Raw genomic sequence first — 18,337 nt, forward strand, 5'->3', positions numbered from 1 at the left:
ATAAATAAATAAATATATATATTTATATATAATAACATGAGAGGCCTTTTTAGTTTCAAAAGTAATGTTTACAATCGTATTCAATATTTCTTTAAATATTTTCACTAAGTAATTCTGTGAACCATTATTTCACCACATTAACATATTTATCAATTTAAAACTAAAATGATTATTATCTCAATATTTAATATATTTAAAACATGGAATTTAAATTTAAAAGTGATAAACTACTGATGCTATAAGAGACTTCTTAATCCTTTCATAGGCAGGCCGATCGTGCCAGGGAGAAAGAGATTCGACGCTTGCCAGTGAGTAGGCCATTCCATGCATGTGAAGCATGAAACACCCACCCCGTCATTTCAAGCATAATTTTCCTAGTCACATAGCATAGCAATGCTAAAAAAAATACAAAAACTAAAAACTAGACAAACATACAATCGAGACAACAATACTTATTTACAAAATTAAAATATTGTGCATATATATATTAGAGAACAGAAGCATCATCTTGTACATCAACTAAGAATTACACTTTTTTTTTCTTTTTTTTTCTTTGTCTTTTTTTTAAATACTAAAATTCATTCGTACAGTACAACATACAAAGAGGCAGCAGGGTTAAACCTAACAGTTAAACCAACGGATCAGAGTCACCTTTTTTCGCCATGTTTGTTGTTTGCTACCTAGTGAAGATAAGGGGCTTGGTACTGGTAGCCATTTCCAAAGTAGTTGCCATGACTAGGAGACAGATTGTAACTAGCAGAAGCCATAAGAGGGGGGCAGTGGCTGTCAGCAGGTACTGGGTAAGCATATGGCCTATCATACACATACTGAGGATACCTATCGGTGACTCTCGGATAGAAAGTCTTGTCAGTGGCAGTGTTAGTGATGCGAGGTCCGTATCCGACACCATTAGCACGAGGTCTTTTTGGTTGAGGCTTTGCAGCTTCAGTTGCCCTTTTCTTATCTGCCTTGGCCTTTTCTAGCAGGAGGACACGCTTTTGGAGTGGATCCACAGGAAACTGCTGCTCAAGTTTATGCTCTTCAATGCACTTGATCACAGCCTTAAGTGAAGTTAGCTCTCGATCGTTAACCTCGTTCTGAAACAAGATCAAATTTATAAGGCCTTATCAAATGAAACCATATATAAAAACATAGAGCTCAACAAACCAAAACGAACTTCAGCAACATCCCACATTTTAATGAGATGCATCCAGACCATGGCATGCCGCTGGAACTTCAAAAGCAAACCCCTTTTACCAAATCTGGCCATCAAAGAATGAATATGCAAAACCCAAAGAAGACACGCCAACACTCACATTTTTTGGGTAAGAACACAAATACACACTAGAGAGAACATTGCTCCAATATCTAACCTAACAGCCAAGAATGCTATTGGTTAAAAAGTGGTTAAAGAGTTGCAACAAATAGGTAGTGATGAGGATTGGAAACATGTTGGAAGCTTGTCTTTGAATAGCAAAGCAACTGACTGATCAAACCGCACAAGTGACATGAGATTACTTAAGCCTTATACCGTTTAAACAAGAACAACAAAATTATCGAGATCTCTGTACCAAATGGTCTAATTAAAAGGCTCAAGTCCAAGTGGCCAGTGCTCAGAGATCAAATGCTTAGTCAAACTAACCAGTTGAGTCTGGTTCTGATAGCACTTCAGCGCACTTACATTGGTGTGAATCTGTCTCTTGTTGTTACCACACAACCAAGTTCACCCAAGTTATAAGATCATGAAAGTGCTGTAGACAACACATCTCTTATTGGCTTGCAGTTTAGGATCCACCAGGGATCCATATCAATTTGTTAGCTCACCATTTGAAATTATGAAAAGAAAATGATTGAAATGAGATTGCTTAAATATAATTCAGAGAAGGGGAACACACCTGAGCAGTGGAAGATGAGTTTCCAGTTTTAACAGGTGTAGAAGTTTTTCTTGCCTCCTTCAGGTACGATTTCAGCAAAGGCACAGGGGAGAACTGCTCAGTAAGTTCAAATGCAAAGGCCAAGTTAACAGCATCAATTTGCCTTCCACTATGTACCAAGACTTCAACAACACCTGTGCAACCCAAGAAAAACAAAATATAAATATGAAAACTTACTGAGAAAAAAAAAATGATGGACAAAAGTGGAAAATTTGATCTAATCAACCCCTTCCTCTGTCTTGGTCCATCCAAGATAGGAGCCTCACTAAAATCGTCCAGAAGAAACCAGAAAACTCTACTTGTTACCATACATTTTTACATGATGCAAATGCAAAATCCTTATAAAGAGGTTTGTTTGCTCCAGAAATCACCTAGGATGAACACAAAAGGGCAGTCCTAGAAATCAAGGTCTTCTGTTCCCCTTAAAAAGCAACCTCAAAATTTTGTTCTAATTTAAGAAAATTTGGTGTAGTCCAAGTGAGTTTTTACATCTAATTCTCATCATAGTTAGTTAGTTGCAGGATCCCACCATTCCTTAATCTCAATTAATTGGATTCAGCTACACGGATCCTTTCTGCCAACAGTAGTCATGTTCATAAGATGTGACACTAAACAGCTGGTGTCAGTTCATTAATGATATACCACCCCCCCCCCCCCCCCCAAAAAAAAAAATCCAGGTGGTGTTATTTTTTGATAAGTCGAAATTAAATAAAAAAATCCAGGTGGTGTTATGACGCTAAACATGTGGTGTTAGTTCCTTAATGATATACCACCATTACTTAAAAGAAAGAAAACATTAAAATAGCATTCCAAACACGATGTCATTTCAGATGGTGGTGCTTCTCAAAACATTGGTCAGTACATTTTGACTATACAAGTCAATGTAGCATTAGTGAAATATATTTTTTTTTTAAAGTAATGTAGCATTAGTGAAATATAATCATAAAAGTTAAGTCTCCCACCTTAAATGACTAGTTACTTCAGGTGTTTGCCACTGTGAGAAGCTTAGATATAAGGTCAGTAAACTTCATCTAACACATTCGTATCTACCATGCATTGGTTTTCATCCATAAAGAAAATATTCTCAAATGAAAGGCATGTCGGGCAATTTTCTGACAATCCAAGGTCAAGAAACATGCTCAACTTACTTCTCAAAAGAAAAAAAGAAACATGCTCAACAAAACAAACCATTTATGGTCTGTTCATCATGGAAGGCATGCCAGGCATTACGGCATTGTGCTGGATATCATAAAACAGGGTTTCATCCACAGTTGTAGGTGTAAATAAGACAAACCTGGCATTTTCTCTGATAACCCAAGGGAGCGACACAGGTCAGCTGTTTGGCGACGCCGTGAAACCATTGGTATTAACCTAGACAATTGTTCCTCATTAAAATCAGAGGCAATACCAAAAGTTGCCAGAAGTTGCAGAAACGCATGAGCCTCCAATGAGTTCCCATTGCTTGCATCCAAATCAAGAGCATCCAATTTTGGTTTCCATTCTTCAGCAATTGCCTTTGCCTGCTTCTTCACATCTTCTGAAATGACATCAGGAACAGAGACTAGATCTTGGCTTGTTAGCAAAGTACTTAGACACTCCATCAACATGATACATGTCCGACGAAGACCCAATAAGTTAGAATCCTTCTTTCCATCCAAATTTGGCACTTCCATCTGATAAAACCCTTCCAAAGAGTCCAATACCAAACGGGCAGGATTAGCTGCAGCCTTCAGTGCTAGTGGAATCTCCTCCCTTATGGCAGCTAGGTTCTTACGGTTGTCCGATATAAAGGTGTGTAGCCCTTTTGAGTCCATCGCTTCACAAAGTATTACTAGCTGGGGATAAGACTTCACCTCTACATCTTCACTTTCAGAAGAAACTTTGATGTCTTCTGAGTTACTTTCAGCAGCCATGTCATCTTTTGGTTTCTCTTCTGTGCTTGGTGCCCCACATTGGGTCCCATCAGGTACAATAGCAGGCTTCTCTCGAGCATTAGCAATGGCAAATATAGCAGCATCTCTCTTCTCTTGAAGCCTCTCCAGTGAAGCTTGTTCCTTGGCCACAACTGCAGCTGCCCGCTTCTCCAACAATTTTTGGGCCTCAATTGTTTTGTTCTCGTATTCCTTTTCTTGGTCTTCCAACTCATGAAAACGCCTCTTCAAGGATTTCTCAAGCCCATGGAAATGTTCTTCAAGTTCTTTCCATTTCAAGTTGAGGGTTATGGCCCGGTGACTTTCAAGCTCAGCAAATGCTTTCTGGAGCTGTTGTATCTTTGAGGTCGTAGAGTCAATTAACGTAACAACTGAAAAGGTATCTTCCATGGCAGAGAATCTGGAGGTAAGAAAAAACAAGAGAGGGAAAGAGGAAGGGGAGTGTCAAACAAAATTCCAAGAAAATTAGATTCAGGAACTATAAAAACAAGGAAGATATCCTATCTTGTAGTCTGGTCTATAAAAAAAAGCTACTACCATCCAGATAAAAATGAACAAAGAGCTACATAAAGGAACAAAGAAAACCATTAATATAACTTGACTGGTAATAACATTGCAACTATTAAGATAATTCCTATTTTTCGTTAGTAACAAAACTGCCACAACCTTGGGAAGAATAAAAACTCAGGAACCTTCCAGGTCAGGAATAAAGGCTGCGATCAATGTAATGTTCATCTCAGATAAGTACAATTAGGCAAAAATCATTAAAAACACAGCAGTGGAAGTACTAGAATGTAAGACGAAATTATGCACAAAGGACATAGTTGCCTAATCAAGTAACTTCAAAAGAATTATCAGGGCACAATAATCTACCAACAGGTACAAGAAGACCTTACTGTTATAGAGTCGATATAGTTAATTGAATATGTCCCAAAATAAACCGCTAAGGTCCTATTTCAAATCCAATCACAATGGAACTCAGTTGATTAGATCTATAAATGAAATTCTCTTTTATGTTTGATACATGGAAAAAATCAATTCAGTTAGATCATTTTCTCTAATTATGTTGGACATCTATATTTAACTATTGGGTCCAAACTCCAAACCAGTCACATATGCAAACCTGTGCAGCCATGCCCATCAAGCATTGCCCATACCCAACCCCTATGCCATTAACGTTTATTTTTTGTCTAGATTGCAGAGGCAGAAGCATCTAAAAATTTCCACAAAGCAGTTATATTCACAACGGCATCAATGGCCTAGGCAACCATATTGGAGGTGGTCAAGCAATACAAAAGCTAAGGAACAGGAGCAAAACATAGAACTGATTGGATTGATGATTTTCTTCCATCATCTAAATCCTATCAGTAAAATTCTTTGGGGGTGTTTTCTCCTTGTTCATTTAGATAACCACCCAAAAGTAATGGTGAAATTGATTTTATGGCTCTGAATACAAGATTTGTGGTCTCGAATGTAGGGTCATTGCCTCGGTTGGGGGGTGCGTGCGAGTGTGTGTGTGTGTGTGTGTGTGTGTGTGTGTGTGTGTGTGTGTGTGAGAGAGAGAGAGAGAGAGAGAGAGTAAATGTTTCTCCAGGTGTTTTAAGAAATTATTAATTCTCCACGCGTGTATGAGAACAGGACTAATAATAGTCTTCTACACCAAGAAAGGGAAAGTCTCTTCTTCACTTCATTCTTTACTTCCAGAGCAATCAACCAACCTAAGCGTTAGTTCTGTAAGACACCTAAGCATCAAGGGGGGAAAGCCAATCAATTACCAGCTCAAGAAGTCGTTGGCCCACAGTCCATTCTAGCACCAACTAGAGACAACTTAACCAACCAGACATTGAGCAAAAAACAAAGCACAGAAACAAAATAAATTTCATATACATGCAAAGAAGAGCCAGAACCAAACCCCTCCTAAGCCGTCCGATCCGACCCAAACAGGGTGATACGAGAGTATAATTCAGCCCAAATTATCTTAGCAATCCAACGCGTAAACTTAGTGAGAATGCAGCAGAAAAAATTAACCATAGAAAAAAAAACAACCGAGATTTGAGAACAGCAAGCCCTACGAGTTCATGTGCAAGAAACCCTAAGTAGCAAAACGCAGCAAGATCTGATAATCTAAGTGAATCCAAACACCGATTAGAAGAAACAGAGTACGAGAATGCAGAAGAAATAACAATAGGAAGGAATCCTTGCCTCAGATCATGGAGATTGAGCAGCCAGAGGAGCTCGTGTGCGTCACAGACAGAAAGAGAGAGAGAGAGAGAGAGAGAGAGAGAGAGGAGCAGCAGCAGCCAAAATAAAAGGGTATGAGAATGATCTGATTGGACCATTTATAATTCTATCCAGTAGCAACGGCATCGTTTTCTCCGCTTGTCTTTAGACAAGTTTAATCCTTTTATGAGGATCCGTGGCTCACTAACAAAAAAAAAAATTATGAGCACACACTATCATATAATTGCAAACGTCGTGTAATTATTTTAAAAAAAAATAAGGTTTACGATTAAAAAATTAATTTTTTTTTATGTAGGTCTCGTATTAATTCATTTTTTTAAAACGACTGCACGCCGCTTGCACAATCACGAGTGCAAATATTATTTCTTAAAAATTATTAATCATTCATTTAACCATTATTATTTTTTATCATTTCCTCATGTAACAAAAAATTATTGAAAACATTTTTTTTTATTGTTATTTTTCTGCAAGTAATTAAAGAAAAATGTTGTTTTTTACTTGAATTTTGTCGTATCCATATTCAACGATATGAAATCATTTTAATAATCTTCATCTAAAGTAATTAACTTCTAAAATCACTTCAAATTTGTTATTTCAACGAGCATGATTGAAAATGACAAAACTTTAGATAAATAGTAAAATTGCTTCTAGTTTAAGGTTGCATAACTATAGCATTATGTATATTATCATAGGAAAGCAAATGCTCTTAAGTTAAATATTACAAGAAAAGCTTCAAACAGGTTTGATGTTCTTTTCCTTTTACGTTATTCAGTAAAATTTTGACACATAATAGTCTTATGAAATCATCGTGAGGGTGAGTCCAGCCTCCCTTTTTCCATTCTTAAAACCCTTGCTTCCTTTCTTTTTTCTCTCCTAAAAATCTCTCTCTTCTCTCTTTTATATTCGAACCTATCATCTTTATCGTTGCTTCTTCTTTTCTTCTTCTCAAAAAATCTCTCTCTTCTCTCTTCTCCCATCGAAAACCTATCGTCTCCATCAAAAACCCATCCCACCTTTGTCGAAAACCTCCATCGAACCAATCTCATACCATTGTTGGAATCCACTATAGATAGATCAGTTCATCGAACCTATCCCCCCATCTTCTACCATTTCACTAGCAAAGAAAGAAACTGTGTGCATGCATTCAGCCAAGCAAATTGTATTGGCAGAAGGTTTTTTTTTTTTTTTTTTCCCGACGAGCTACATATATTCATGTACACTATTTATCAAAATAGATTACAAATTGTAAATTGAATATGTTCAATCTACAAATTTAAGAACCTGTGCTCAAAGAATTCGGAACATTCAATAGTATGAATCTTGGGGTCCTTCTAACCACTAATTTCATAATAGGTTCAAAAATAAAATTTTCAAACTAATCATTAAAATATTTTCAAACTTTCAAATAAAAAATAAAAAACAATTCCAACTTTTTCAAATCTCCAAACAAAAATAATATTATAAAACTAAAAAATACAATATTTTAACTTTACAATATTTTTTACTCAACTTTTTTCTCTTATTTTTCAAAATATAAAAAATACTCAATTCAAATTATTTTACTATTATTCACAAACTATCATTTAATATTTACAAAATTTCCATCTCATTTCATTCTCTAAACGCATTTCTGTTTCTCATGACCATGGTGTTAGGAATGAGTCAACCGTGAGCCTTGTGATATTTTTAAGAGTGTATAATTTATTTATATAATTATCAATTTTGTTTTAAATTGATATTATTTTTAGAATACAATTTTATTTTATAAAAATATTCATCATTTAAAATTAGATTGTGTAAATGATTGTATGTATATATGTACTAGCAAAAATTCTATATGTAATCACTTTTGTATATTATTTTGTACATTCTACTGTTGTAATTAGTTGTGTATTAAAAAAATTGATTCAGTCAATTATATCAATGGAGTGTATAAGAAATATACAAAAATAACTATATGTAATATTACTCATATTTCAAATAGCTATGCATGTGTGACTAGTTGATATTTTTGCTAGGTCCAAAACACATCATAATGTATTTTTTTCTCATTTGAGATCAAAAAAAGAAAAAAATTGACTCAATTCATTTAGGCCCAAAAATCAGCTATGAAGCCCAGCCTGCCTACTGGCCTAAAATGCAAAACAGTACCGTTTTGAGGTTTAAAATTGTTTAGACACAAAGTTTGACATGATATAAAAGGAATAATGAAAATTTTCAGGCATTTGACATCAATTGACGGAGTATTGCAAATGAGTGTGGGCAGTGCTTACCCAAGATGTCGTGCCTCACTATGTTCGTAGTTTGTAGACTGAACTGATGGTTTGGTTTTTTTCCCTATCTCTATAAAGGAAAAATATAGTTGCAAGCATAGTTGTGTATTAATCTGTGCATTAATATGATGTGATTGGTCAAAAAATAGATTTGATTGAAAACAGTGTTAATTTAAATTTTAAGTATAAATAAATCAGTATTGGTACACAGATTAGTGCGCAACTATGCTTGTATGTAGCAAAACTCATCTATAAATATGATCTCATTTTATAGGAAATCTGGTCCTCTGAATTCTTTCACCATTCTCACTCTCTAAGCCCCCACCTTTTTTTTTTTTTTTTTTTTTTTTTTCTATCAATAGCTCAGCCATCTTCTTCTAATAATCCTTAAGATCACTATGTCAGGTATCATACATCCCAACCCACTTTAATTTCTACATCTATTATATGTGTCATGGTGCAGCAAGAAATTGATCTAGCTAATAAGTTAGATATTAAAATTATTTATGAGCTGGTGAGTTTGGCAATCAATACTCATCATCTATTAATGCATTTTTTCAACGTTTGTTAGAAGCGAAAAAACAAATTTGAAAAAATTAAAACAACGAGAGAACTGAATGATAGCAAACAATAGATAATGAAGAAGTTGGAAATCACTCAAGTGGCAAAAGCGGTGAAAAACAAAAAACAAAAATAAAAATCAGAATCTGATAATAACAAAACACATATATTTGAGAATGACTGTAACAAAAGTAAGGACAAAAGCATAAATACATGATTAAATCAATAATAACACTGCCTCTTACACAGATTTTTGTATTTAAATGTATTTCTTATGGACGTTACTTTTAGAGGAATCGTTATTTGAAGAGGCATAAGAGAATTTCATAGTCCTTTGAAGCATAAGAGAAACTATGCTAAGATTGTGTTCATCTTCGAATTTTATTATTTCGAGGTATTTTTAACTCAACGACGATTCTTTTCATTTCTCTCCTTGATTGAGCATCATACCCATTCTTTTACAGGATTTTTTTTCACGTTTTTTAACATTTAGTTGTAAAGAAAGTTAGATAAAAATTAAAAAAGACGATATTCATGATATTTGAATGTATTTCTTCATCTAATAATATTGTCTTCCCAATCGGCATAAAAAATTATTATAATTATTAGTAACAAGTTCACATGCTTTTATGGACAAATGATTATTTCATATGATTGATCTAAATTAATTACTAAGTCTACAAATAGAATAAATTTATTAAAAAAAATCAATTTCACGAGAAAAAAAAATATTCATAGAAGAAACATATGGTGTTAACCATCTTTGTTAAATACATGTCCATCTATATCAACATAAAATAATACAGTAAGAATTTTTCATATGATAAAAGAAAAGAACATACCAGAAAGTAGATGATAAATAAAAAAACAGTAGAAGAAAAGAAAAGCGCCAACAAGCGGAATGACGAAGAGTAAAATAAGAACAAAAGTCACAAATCTGTTACAAAAAACACATGAAAAGAGAAGAACACAATAATTATATAGTCATATTTGTTAAATAAGACTTAATTAACATATTAAGAATAATAACACATGCAATAAATAAATTCATTATTTATAGAAAAAAAATATAACGGAATAAAATACTCCAAGAAATTGAATTTTTTTTATTAATAGTGTTTTTAGTAACACTATTAATGGTATTATCAATATCAAATTTGTTATTAATATAAAATTTATTATTGAACAATTAAAATCATATTTTCCAAATGTCAAATTCTTATTAGTATTAGATTTGTTATTAAAGGAATAAATTTGTTCAAGAAAAAAAAAGAGTTATGTTTCGAAATGATATATTTAAATAAATCATTAAATGAAAATAATTACTAAAAGAAAAAAAAGCAATATAACAAACTCAAAATACAAACAAATAAAATGTTGTGCAACATTAATTTTATCTTTAAAACTTTTATTTCTATCAGATATTTTTTTTTAAAAAAAGAATTAGTGTTTCTTCCTAAAATGTATTGCTCTATAGGACTCAAAACAACCGCAAAAATCCAACCCACATATTGCTTCCTGCGACGCCGTTTGAAGAAACCTAAAAACCTAGTTCTTTTTTACCTTTTCTTCTATCTCCTTTTTACTCTCTATGCGATAGAGTCAAGATTTTATCAAAAAACACTCTCTCTCCTAAGACTTGCCAGTTTGGATCTTAAACTCCTCTCAACTCATCTCAACTCATTTTATTTAATCATTACAAATTTTTTAAATTTCAATACAAAATATAATAAACAATTCAACTTTTTCAAATCTCAAAATAATAATAATATTAAAAAATAATATTCTAACAATATTTTATTCAACTTTCATCTCAACTCAACTCAACATCCAAACTCATCTAGATGTTTCTCACCTTCTCTCAATTTTTCTCTCCATCACTGAATCACACCACCTCTCTCTCTCCTTGTCTTTCCGTTTCTTCTTCTCCATTACTAAACCAGAAAAACTTTTCTTTCTCAACATCTCCTCTTTCTCTCCCCTGCATTTCTCCGTGTCCTATATCTCTCTCTTTTTTTTTTTTTTCCTTTTCTTTCTCTTTTTCTCTCCGTCTCATACCGTCACCATGACCTACAAATTGCCGCATGCCCCTCCTCTCAACCCCACGAACACCAACAAGAAGAGCAACGACAAAAAACCCTTATCCTCCATCCCTGCATTTCTCCATCTCCTCTATCTCTGTCCGTTTCTCCTTTTCTTTACTCTCTCTCTCTCTCTCTCTCTCTCTCTCTCTCTCTCTCTCTCTCTCATACCGTCATTGTAAGCCTACACATCCCCATGTACCTCTCCTCTCAACCCCACGAATACCAAGATGAAGAGCAACGGTGACACCCCATCCTCCACCTGAATGACAAACATAAGCCATTCGATAACAAGAAGACCAACAGATCTTCACAAAAGTGACATTTTTTTTTTTCATTTTATTCCGTATATTTTGGGGTTTTATAGAACATTTGGATCTATTGATCTAGATCTAACTTGAAGAAGTTCTAATCTCTTATCATCTCTCTCTATTGAGGCACTTACTCTGGAGTCTTCTCAGACATTCTACTGAAGGCAAAGCCATAATCATCATCCAGAAAAATAGATATAAATCATTTGAGGAATTTTTCTTTTTTAGATCTATACATGTATTAAAGATTGTGTTTGAATTTGGATTGGTTTTATGTATTTGAACATGATTTTCTTACTGAAGTTATCGAAATGCAAAGATATTGTTCACTCTGTTTGATTTTTTGTTATGCGCATCCGTATGATGTATTTGATCATAGTGTGGGTAGTTGACGGCGTGATGGGGTTGAGCAAGGCTGAGCTACCCTTGGAGTGGTTTGCCCGTGCATGGGGAGGCTCAGGTTCGATAGCAGAGGAACTGGTATGATGTCGTGGTTGATTTGAGGCCTAAATAGAGTATTGAGTTGGATTTGAATTTGAACAAATTTCTCCTTAGTTTCATATGATTTTATGGATGTTTTTTTATTTTTGATTGTTGGATTTGATTTTGAATAAAAGTATAAATATAATTTATAAAAGAGACGAAGGCGATGGAAGTGCTTGATCTTCCTGAAAGGGAGTCAAGTGGTGAGGGCGGTGGAAGGAGGTAGAAGACACTGGGAATGTGGTAAAAGACAATGGGAAGGTAGAAGACGAATGCGGTGGAACATGGAATGCGGTGAAAAGAAGCAAGAAGTCCCCAGAACTTACATGACTTAGAGAGAAGAAATCCACCAAGCGGTTTAAAAGTAAGGGTAAAAACATACACATTCAATTAGACAGAATGGAAATTTAGAAAACAAAACAGGGGCAAAATTGGTAGAAGGACAGAATAGGAAAACAAATGCAAAAGTAGGGACAAAATTGTCAAAAACACTGTTCACAGGTCAGAGAACTGAGGGATAGAAACATAAAACAAATATAAAAGCAGGGGCAAAATTGGCATAAAAGAGTTACATATATAGCTAGGCTGAACATAAATTTGGAAAACAAAATAAGGGTAAAATTGGAAATATATATTTGCTTAATGGCGCTTAGTAATATAAAGATATATATTTTAAATATCTAGGGAATTTGTTTGTTAGTTTTGGCTTTTAACTTTTAAACATATATATATATATTTTAATTTTTCTAATATTATATTTTAGCAGATACATGTCTTAAATGTATTGGTGTTGACGTGAAATAGATGTCAATTGAGACCGGTGATATAATGAGAAGTGGACCAAGTGGCTAACTGATTAATTTCATTAAAATTCAATTTTAATAATTAATTCAAAATCACTTGAATCGTTTAATATTCATTTCGGTTAATTTGAACTTTGTAACCGGCCTTGTTCTCTATCGGTCATCTCGGATACCATGGACAGCAGTGTTTATTGTTTCTTTTCCAGTGCACATCATTCTTTTGTATATTTTGTTTATAAAAATGAATACAATAATCATTTTGGAAAAAAAAAAAATACATGATGAATACTATTAAATATTTACATGAAAAATGTACAATAAAACCTATTTTATATATTCCTTTCTTTTATTTTAAATATTATGAACTTTATAAAAATATTAACCCAACAACTACAACTTTTCAATTTTATCGAACCATTGTTCTTAATTTGGATAATTAATAACCCACAAAATTAAATAAATAATCGGGATCAAACAATCTTTATATCACAATATTTATATTAAAAAACTCATTATATATTCTACTTAAAAATAAATGAGTAATAATTTATACAAGCATCAATATAAAAATTAAAAAATTACTTTTCTGTTTTATCTATGGGACTCACTTTTTACAAAGACTTGTGCAAAACCTACACGGAAAAATTTGCCCTTTCACATTTTAAAAATTTTACGTATAATTATTTTTATTTATTTATTATGTATTTTATTATTGTGTTTGGTTGTATTTTTTAATATAAAATAATTGTTTTTACCAATCACATCAATCTAGTATGTAAAGTATATGAAAAAATGACTATATATAACATAACTTTTCACATTTTTTATATTTTATATTTTTATATTTTAAAATATAATTTAGAGAATTGATATTTATAATATTAAAATACACAATTGTGGTATAATTTTTTTAAAAATTAATAATAAATACAAAATTTAAATAATAATTAATCTTTTAATAATAATTTTTTTTAAAATAATTAGACGTTATTTTCATACTTTTTTGTCGAGATCAGGAAGATGTTTTGCCGTTGTTTCATAACCTCTTTTATGTGCCAAGAAAAAAGTGGAAGAATCCTTTTTCAAGTTTCAGTCTTTTCGAGTTACTGCTTCTTACATATCAATATCAAGTTAGTTGAATTCTCTCACAAATATCCTTTCGTGTAGTTGGTTAGTTGTTTTTTGGTTCTCGGCGTTGTTAAGGATGTTTCAGGTTTTTCAGGTGTTCATATTTCTGTTATGATTGGAGACAACAATGAGTGGAGACAATAATGAGTGGAGACAACAATTAGTGGGTTAGTGGGTTATGCAACCCACCCACCATTATTCTCTAGTTTATTATCAACCCACTTCCGTAATTGATGCAGCAAATTGCTGCACCAATTACGGATTGCTCTCCTATAAATAGGAGAGCTTAATTGTGCAGAACGTAGTGAGTGTGCGGAAGAAAAAATAGAGGAAAAGAAAGGGTGAGCAGAGAGAGAAACAGAGAGAGTTTTTCTTTGTAAAGATTATTTCATAGTGAAATCACAGCAGCTGTGGACGTAGGCAATTGCCAAACCACGTTAAATTTCGTCTCTCATTTCATTTAGGTTCATCTCTGCCTCCGACCAGTTCCCAACAACTGGTATCAGAGCTCTGGAACGAGCTGTTCCAAAAATTCAAGTTGCTCAAAATCAATTTTTGACAACTCCAGGGTGTTCCTTGCATCGAGACGAATCTGTTGCCGCAAACGGAATCGGAAACGGAGGTCGGAGGAGCCCACACGCGCCCCAAGAAGATAGGCGCGTGCATATTCTGCAACTCACGCGCTCCCACGCGCCTAGAGGTGTTTCGCGCGTGTCTTTCACGCGCCAGAGCCGTTTTCCTGAGCCAAGCCGTGACTGGAGCCGAGCCGAGCCTGAAGCTGAGCCGAGCCGAGCCGTGGCTGAAGCTGAGCCAAGCCGAGCCGCGACTGGAGTCGAGCCTGAAGCTGAGCCGAGCCGAGCTGTGACTGAAGCTGAGCTGAGCCAAGCCGTGACTGGAGCTGAGCCGAGCCGTTTGACTGAGCCTAGCCGTGACTGAGCCGTGCTGACGTCATCCTGCCACTTGTCACACTCTGGTTGGCTGAAACTGTTTTGGCCTGTTTAAACTCAATTTTGATCCAATTTTGACAATTCCGGACTCGTTTTCAACTAATTTGAGTGTTTCGAACGCAACGGTGATCTTTGTTTATTCAAATTTGAACTCATTTGTAAAATTATGACTGGAGAAGAAGTTAAAGGTGCTGGTATCGAGAAATTTGACGGTACAGACTATGGCTACTGGAGAATGCAGATAGAGGATTATCTCTATGGGAAGAAACTACATCTTCCACTCCTAGGAAGAAAACCAGATGACATGAGCAATGAAGATTGGAGTCTCCTTGATAGACAAGTGTTGGGAGTCATTCGACTAACACTGTCAAGATCAGTTGCACACAATGTGGGAAAGGAAAAGACTACGGCAGATTTGATGAAAGCTCTATCAGACATGTACGAGCAGCCATCAGCTAATAACAAAGTGCATTTGATGTACAAGCTATTCTACTTGAGAATGGCAGAAGGAACTCCAGTTATTCAGCATCTGAATGAGTTCAACACCATCATCAATCAATTAGCTTCAGTGGGGATTGAATTTGATAATGAAGTACGTGCACTGATTGCTCTGGCTCAATTGCCAAAAAGCTGGGAGGCCATGAGAACAGCTGTTAGCAATTCTTATGGCAAAACAAAGATGAAGTATCAAGAAATCCGAGACCATATTCTTAGCGAGGAAGTTCGCAGGAGAGATACAGGAGAAGCATCAACTTCCAGTTCTGCCTTAAACCTCGAGACGAGAGGAAGAGGAGCTAGTAGAAGTTCAAATCGGGGCAGGTCAAAGTCCCGAAGAGGCAGAAGTAAATCCAAGTCCGGAAAACAAGTACAGTGCTGGAATTGTGGCAAGATTGGCCACTTCAGAAATAATTGCAAAGAAGCAAAGAAGAAGATTGAGCATGACTTTGCTAATGCCACAACAGAAGATCTCCAAGATGCCTTACTCCTTTCAATCGACAACCAAATTGAATCTTGGGTGTTAGATTCAGGAGCCTCATTCCACACTACAGCACACCGAGAAATCATGCAGAATTATGTCACTGGTGATTTTGGGAAGGTGTACTTAGCAGATGGTGAAGCATTGGAAATCGAAAGCATGAGAGATGTACAAATCAATCTACCCAAGGGAAGTGCGTGGTTGCTACAGAAGGTGCGACATGTTCCCAAGCTCATGAGGAACCTGATTTCTGTAGGACAACTTGATACTGATGGGCACTCGGTACTATTTACCGGTGGCATATGGAAGATAACAAAAGGAGCTATGGTAGTAGCTCGAGGCACAAAAACAGGTACTCTATACATGACTTCAAGCATTAGAGATACTGTTGCGATTGTTGATGCAAATGCCAACCTATGGCATCAAAGGCTTGGTCACATGAGTGAGAAAGGAATGAAAGTACTATTATCCAAGGGGAAGTTACCAAAGTTGGAATCAACTGATTTCGACATGTGTGAAGGTTGCATTTTTGGGAAGCAGAAAAAAGTTAGTTTCCTGAAAAATGGTAGAACTCCAAAATCTACAAAGTTGGAGTTGGTGCACACAGATTTGTGGGGGCCATCCCTAGTCGCTTCTCTTGGAGGATCGCGGTACTATGTTTCTTTTATTGATGACTCAAGCAGGAAAGTATGGGTTTATTTTTTGAAAAATAAATCTGACACATTTGACACTTTTAAGAAGTGGAAAGCCATGGTTGAAAATGAAACAGGCTTGAAGTTGAAATGTCTGAGGTCAGACAATGGCGGAGAGTACATCAATGGAGGGTTCAAAGAATTTTGTGCTGCAAATGGGATTAGATTTGAAAAGACTATTCCCGGGACACCGCAGCAGAATGGCGTAGCTGAACGCATGAACAGAACTCTCAACGAGCGTGCCAGAAGCATGAGGTTGAATTCAGGATTGCCTAAATGCTTTTGGGCTGATGCAGTTAACACTGCAGCCTATTTGATTAACTGGGGACCTTCAGTTCCCTTAAAGTTCAATCTACCAGAGGAAGTCTGGAGTGGAAAGAAGGTAAATCTTTCCCATTTGAAAGTTTTTGGCTGTGTATCATATGTTCACATAAATTCTACTGATCGTAACAAGTTAGAAGCCAAATCTAGAAAATGTTTTTTCATCGGTTATGGTGATGAAGAATTTGGCTATCGATTTTGGGATGATAAAAATCGCAAAATTATCAGAAGTAGAAATGTGATTTTCAATGAGCAAATTCTGTACAAAGCTAGGTCACAAGCTGAACCTGAGGAGCAGCCAAAGAAACCTGAGGTTGTTGACTTTGATATTACTCGAGTCAACACTGATCAGAACGAGGATCAAGAGAATGATGATCCACAGATCGAACAAAGTACACCACTCACTGTTATTCGAAGATCTTCAAGGACGATCAGGCCACCACAACGGTTCTCACCATCCCTATACTATATCCTGCCAACAGATAGTGGTGAACCGGAAAGTTATGATGAAACTCTACGAATTGGAGATTCGATCAAGTGGGAGAAAGCCATGCAAGATGAGATGGAGTCACTGATGTCAAATCAGACATGGGAGCTAACTAAGCTTCCAAAAGGCAAGAAGGCTTTGCACAACAAATTGGTGTACAGAATTAAGGAAGATCACAATGGTAGCAAGTGATACAAAGCCAGAATGGTCGTGAAGGGGTTTCAACAAAAGGAAGGTGTAGACTACACAAACATTTTCTCCCCAGTTGTAAAATTGACCACGATCAGGCTAGTGTTGGCAATTGTGGCTGCAGAGAATCTACATCTTGAGCAGTTAGATGTGAAGACTGCATTCCTTCATGGTGATTTGGAGGAAGACATCTATATGCACCAGCCACAAGGATTCTCAGTAAAGGGAAAAGAGAATCTAGTTTGCAAACTGAAGAAGAGCTTGTATGGCCTCAAACAAGCTCCACGACGATGGTACCGAAAGTTTGACAACTTCATGTGCAGTAATGGATTTACAAGACTACAGGCTAATCATTGTTGCTATATGAAGAATTTTGACAACTCTTATATTATCCTACTGTTGTATGTGGATGATATGCTTGTTGCAGGATCAAGCATCGAGGAGATCAATAAACTGAAGAAGCAGTTGTCAAAGCAGTTTGAGATGAAGGATTTGGGTGCTGCAAAACAAATCCTTGGTATGAGAATTATTAGAGACAGGGTTAATGATACTCTGAGGCTCTCGCAGGAGGAGTATGTGAAGAAGGTGCTCAGAAGGTTTAACATGGACAAGGCGAAACCAGTGAGCACACCCTTAGCTAGTCACTTTCGACTAACTAAGGATCAGTCACCAAAGACGGAGGAAGAGCAAGAATGCATGAACAGAATACCCTATGCATCTGCTATTGGTAGTCTTATGTACGCCATGGTCTGTACAAGGCCAGATATTGCACAAGCAGTGGGAGTTGTGAGTAGGTACATGAGTAATCCAGGAAAGCAGCATTGGGAAGCAGTTAAGTGGATTTTGAGATATCTACAAGGCTCTTCAGATACGTCACTATGTTTTACGAAAGCAGGTTTAAAACTACAAGGATATGTAGATGCTGATTTAGCAGGTGACGTTGACAGCAGAAAAAGTACTACTGGATTTGTGTATACGC

The 18,337-nt window shown here is 35.5% G+C and overlaps 1 protein-coding gene across 1 annotated transcript; it reads right to left on the reverse strand.

Annotated features, from left to right (window-relative positions):
* Positions 1-452: 452 nt before the first annotated feature.
* On the reverse strand, positions 453-6,219 carry LOC122294165 (FRIGIDA-like protein 3). Its single transcript, XM_043102668.1, has 4 exons — positions 6,068-6,219; positions 3,229-4,265; positions 1,896-2,068; positions 453-1,097 (listed from the first exon to the last, which is right to left on the reverse strand). Exons 1-4 carry the CDS (start codon positions 6,202-6,204, stop codon positions 681-683), a joined length of 1,764 nt encoding a protein of 587 aa, XP_042958602.1. The 5' UTR covers positions 6,205-6,219; the 3' UTR covers positions 453-680.
* Between the last annotated feature and the right edge of the window lie 12,118 nt (positions 6,220-18,337).

The sequence above is a fragment of the Carya illinoinensis genome, chromosome 14, assembly GCF_018687715.1.
Source record: "Carya illinoinensis cultivar Pawnee chromosome 14, C.illinoinensisPawnee_v1, whole genome shotgun sequence".
Taxonomy (NCBI): Eukaryota; Viridiplantae; Streptophyta; class Magnoliopsida; order Fagales; family Juglandaceae; genus Carya; species Carya illinoinensis.

Coding starts and splice junctions, on each gene's coding strand:
- LOC122294165 (XM_043102668.1), bottom strand. CDS start 6,204: ATGGTCCAATCAGATCATTCTCATACCCTTTTATTTTGGCTGCTGCTG. Junction 2,069..3,228: donor GTTATCAGAGAAAATGCCAG/GTTTGTCTTATT, acceptor TGGGTTGCACAG/GTGTTGTTGAAGTCTTGGTA. Junction 1,098..1,895: donor ACTCATCTTCCACTGCTCAG/GTGTGTTCCCCT, acceptor ATCTTGTTTCAG/AACGAGGTTAACGATCGAGA.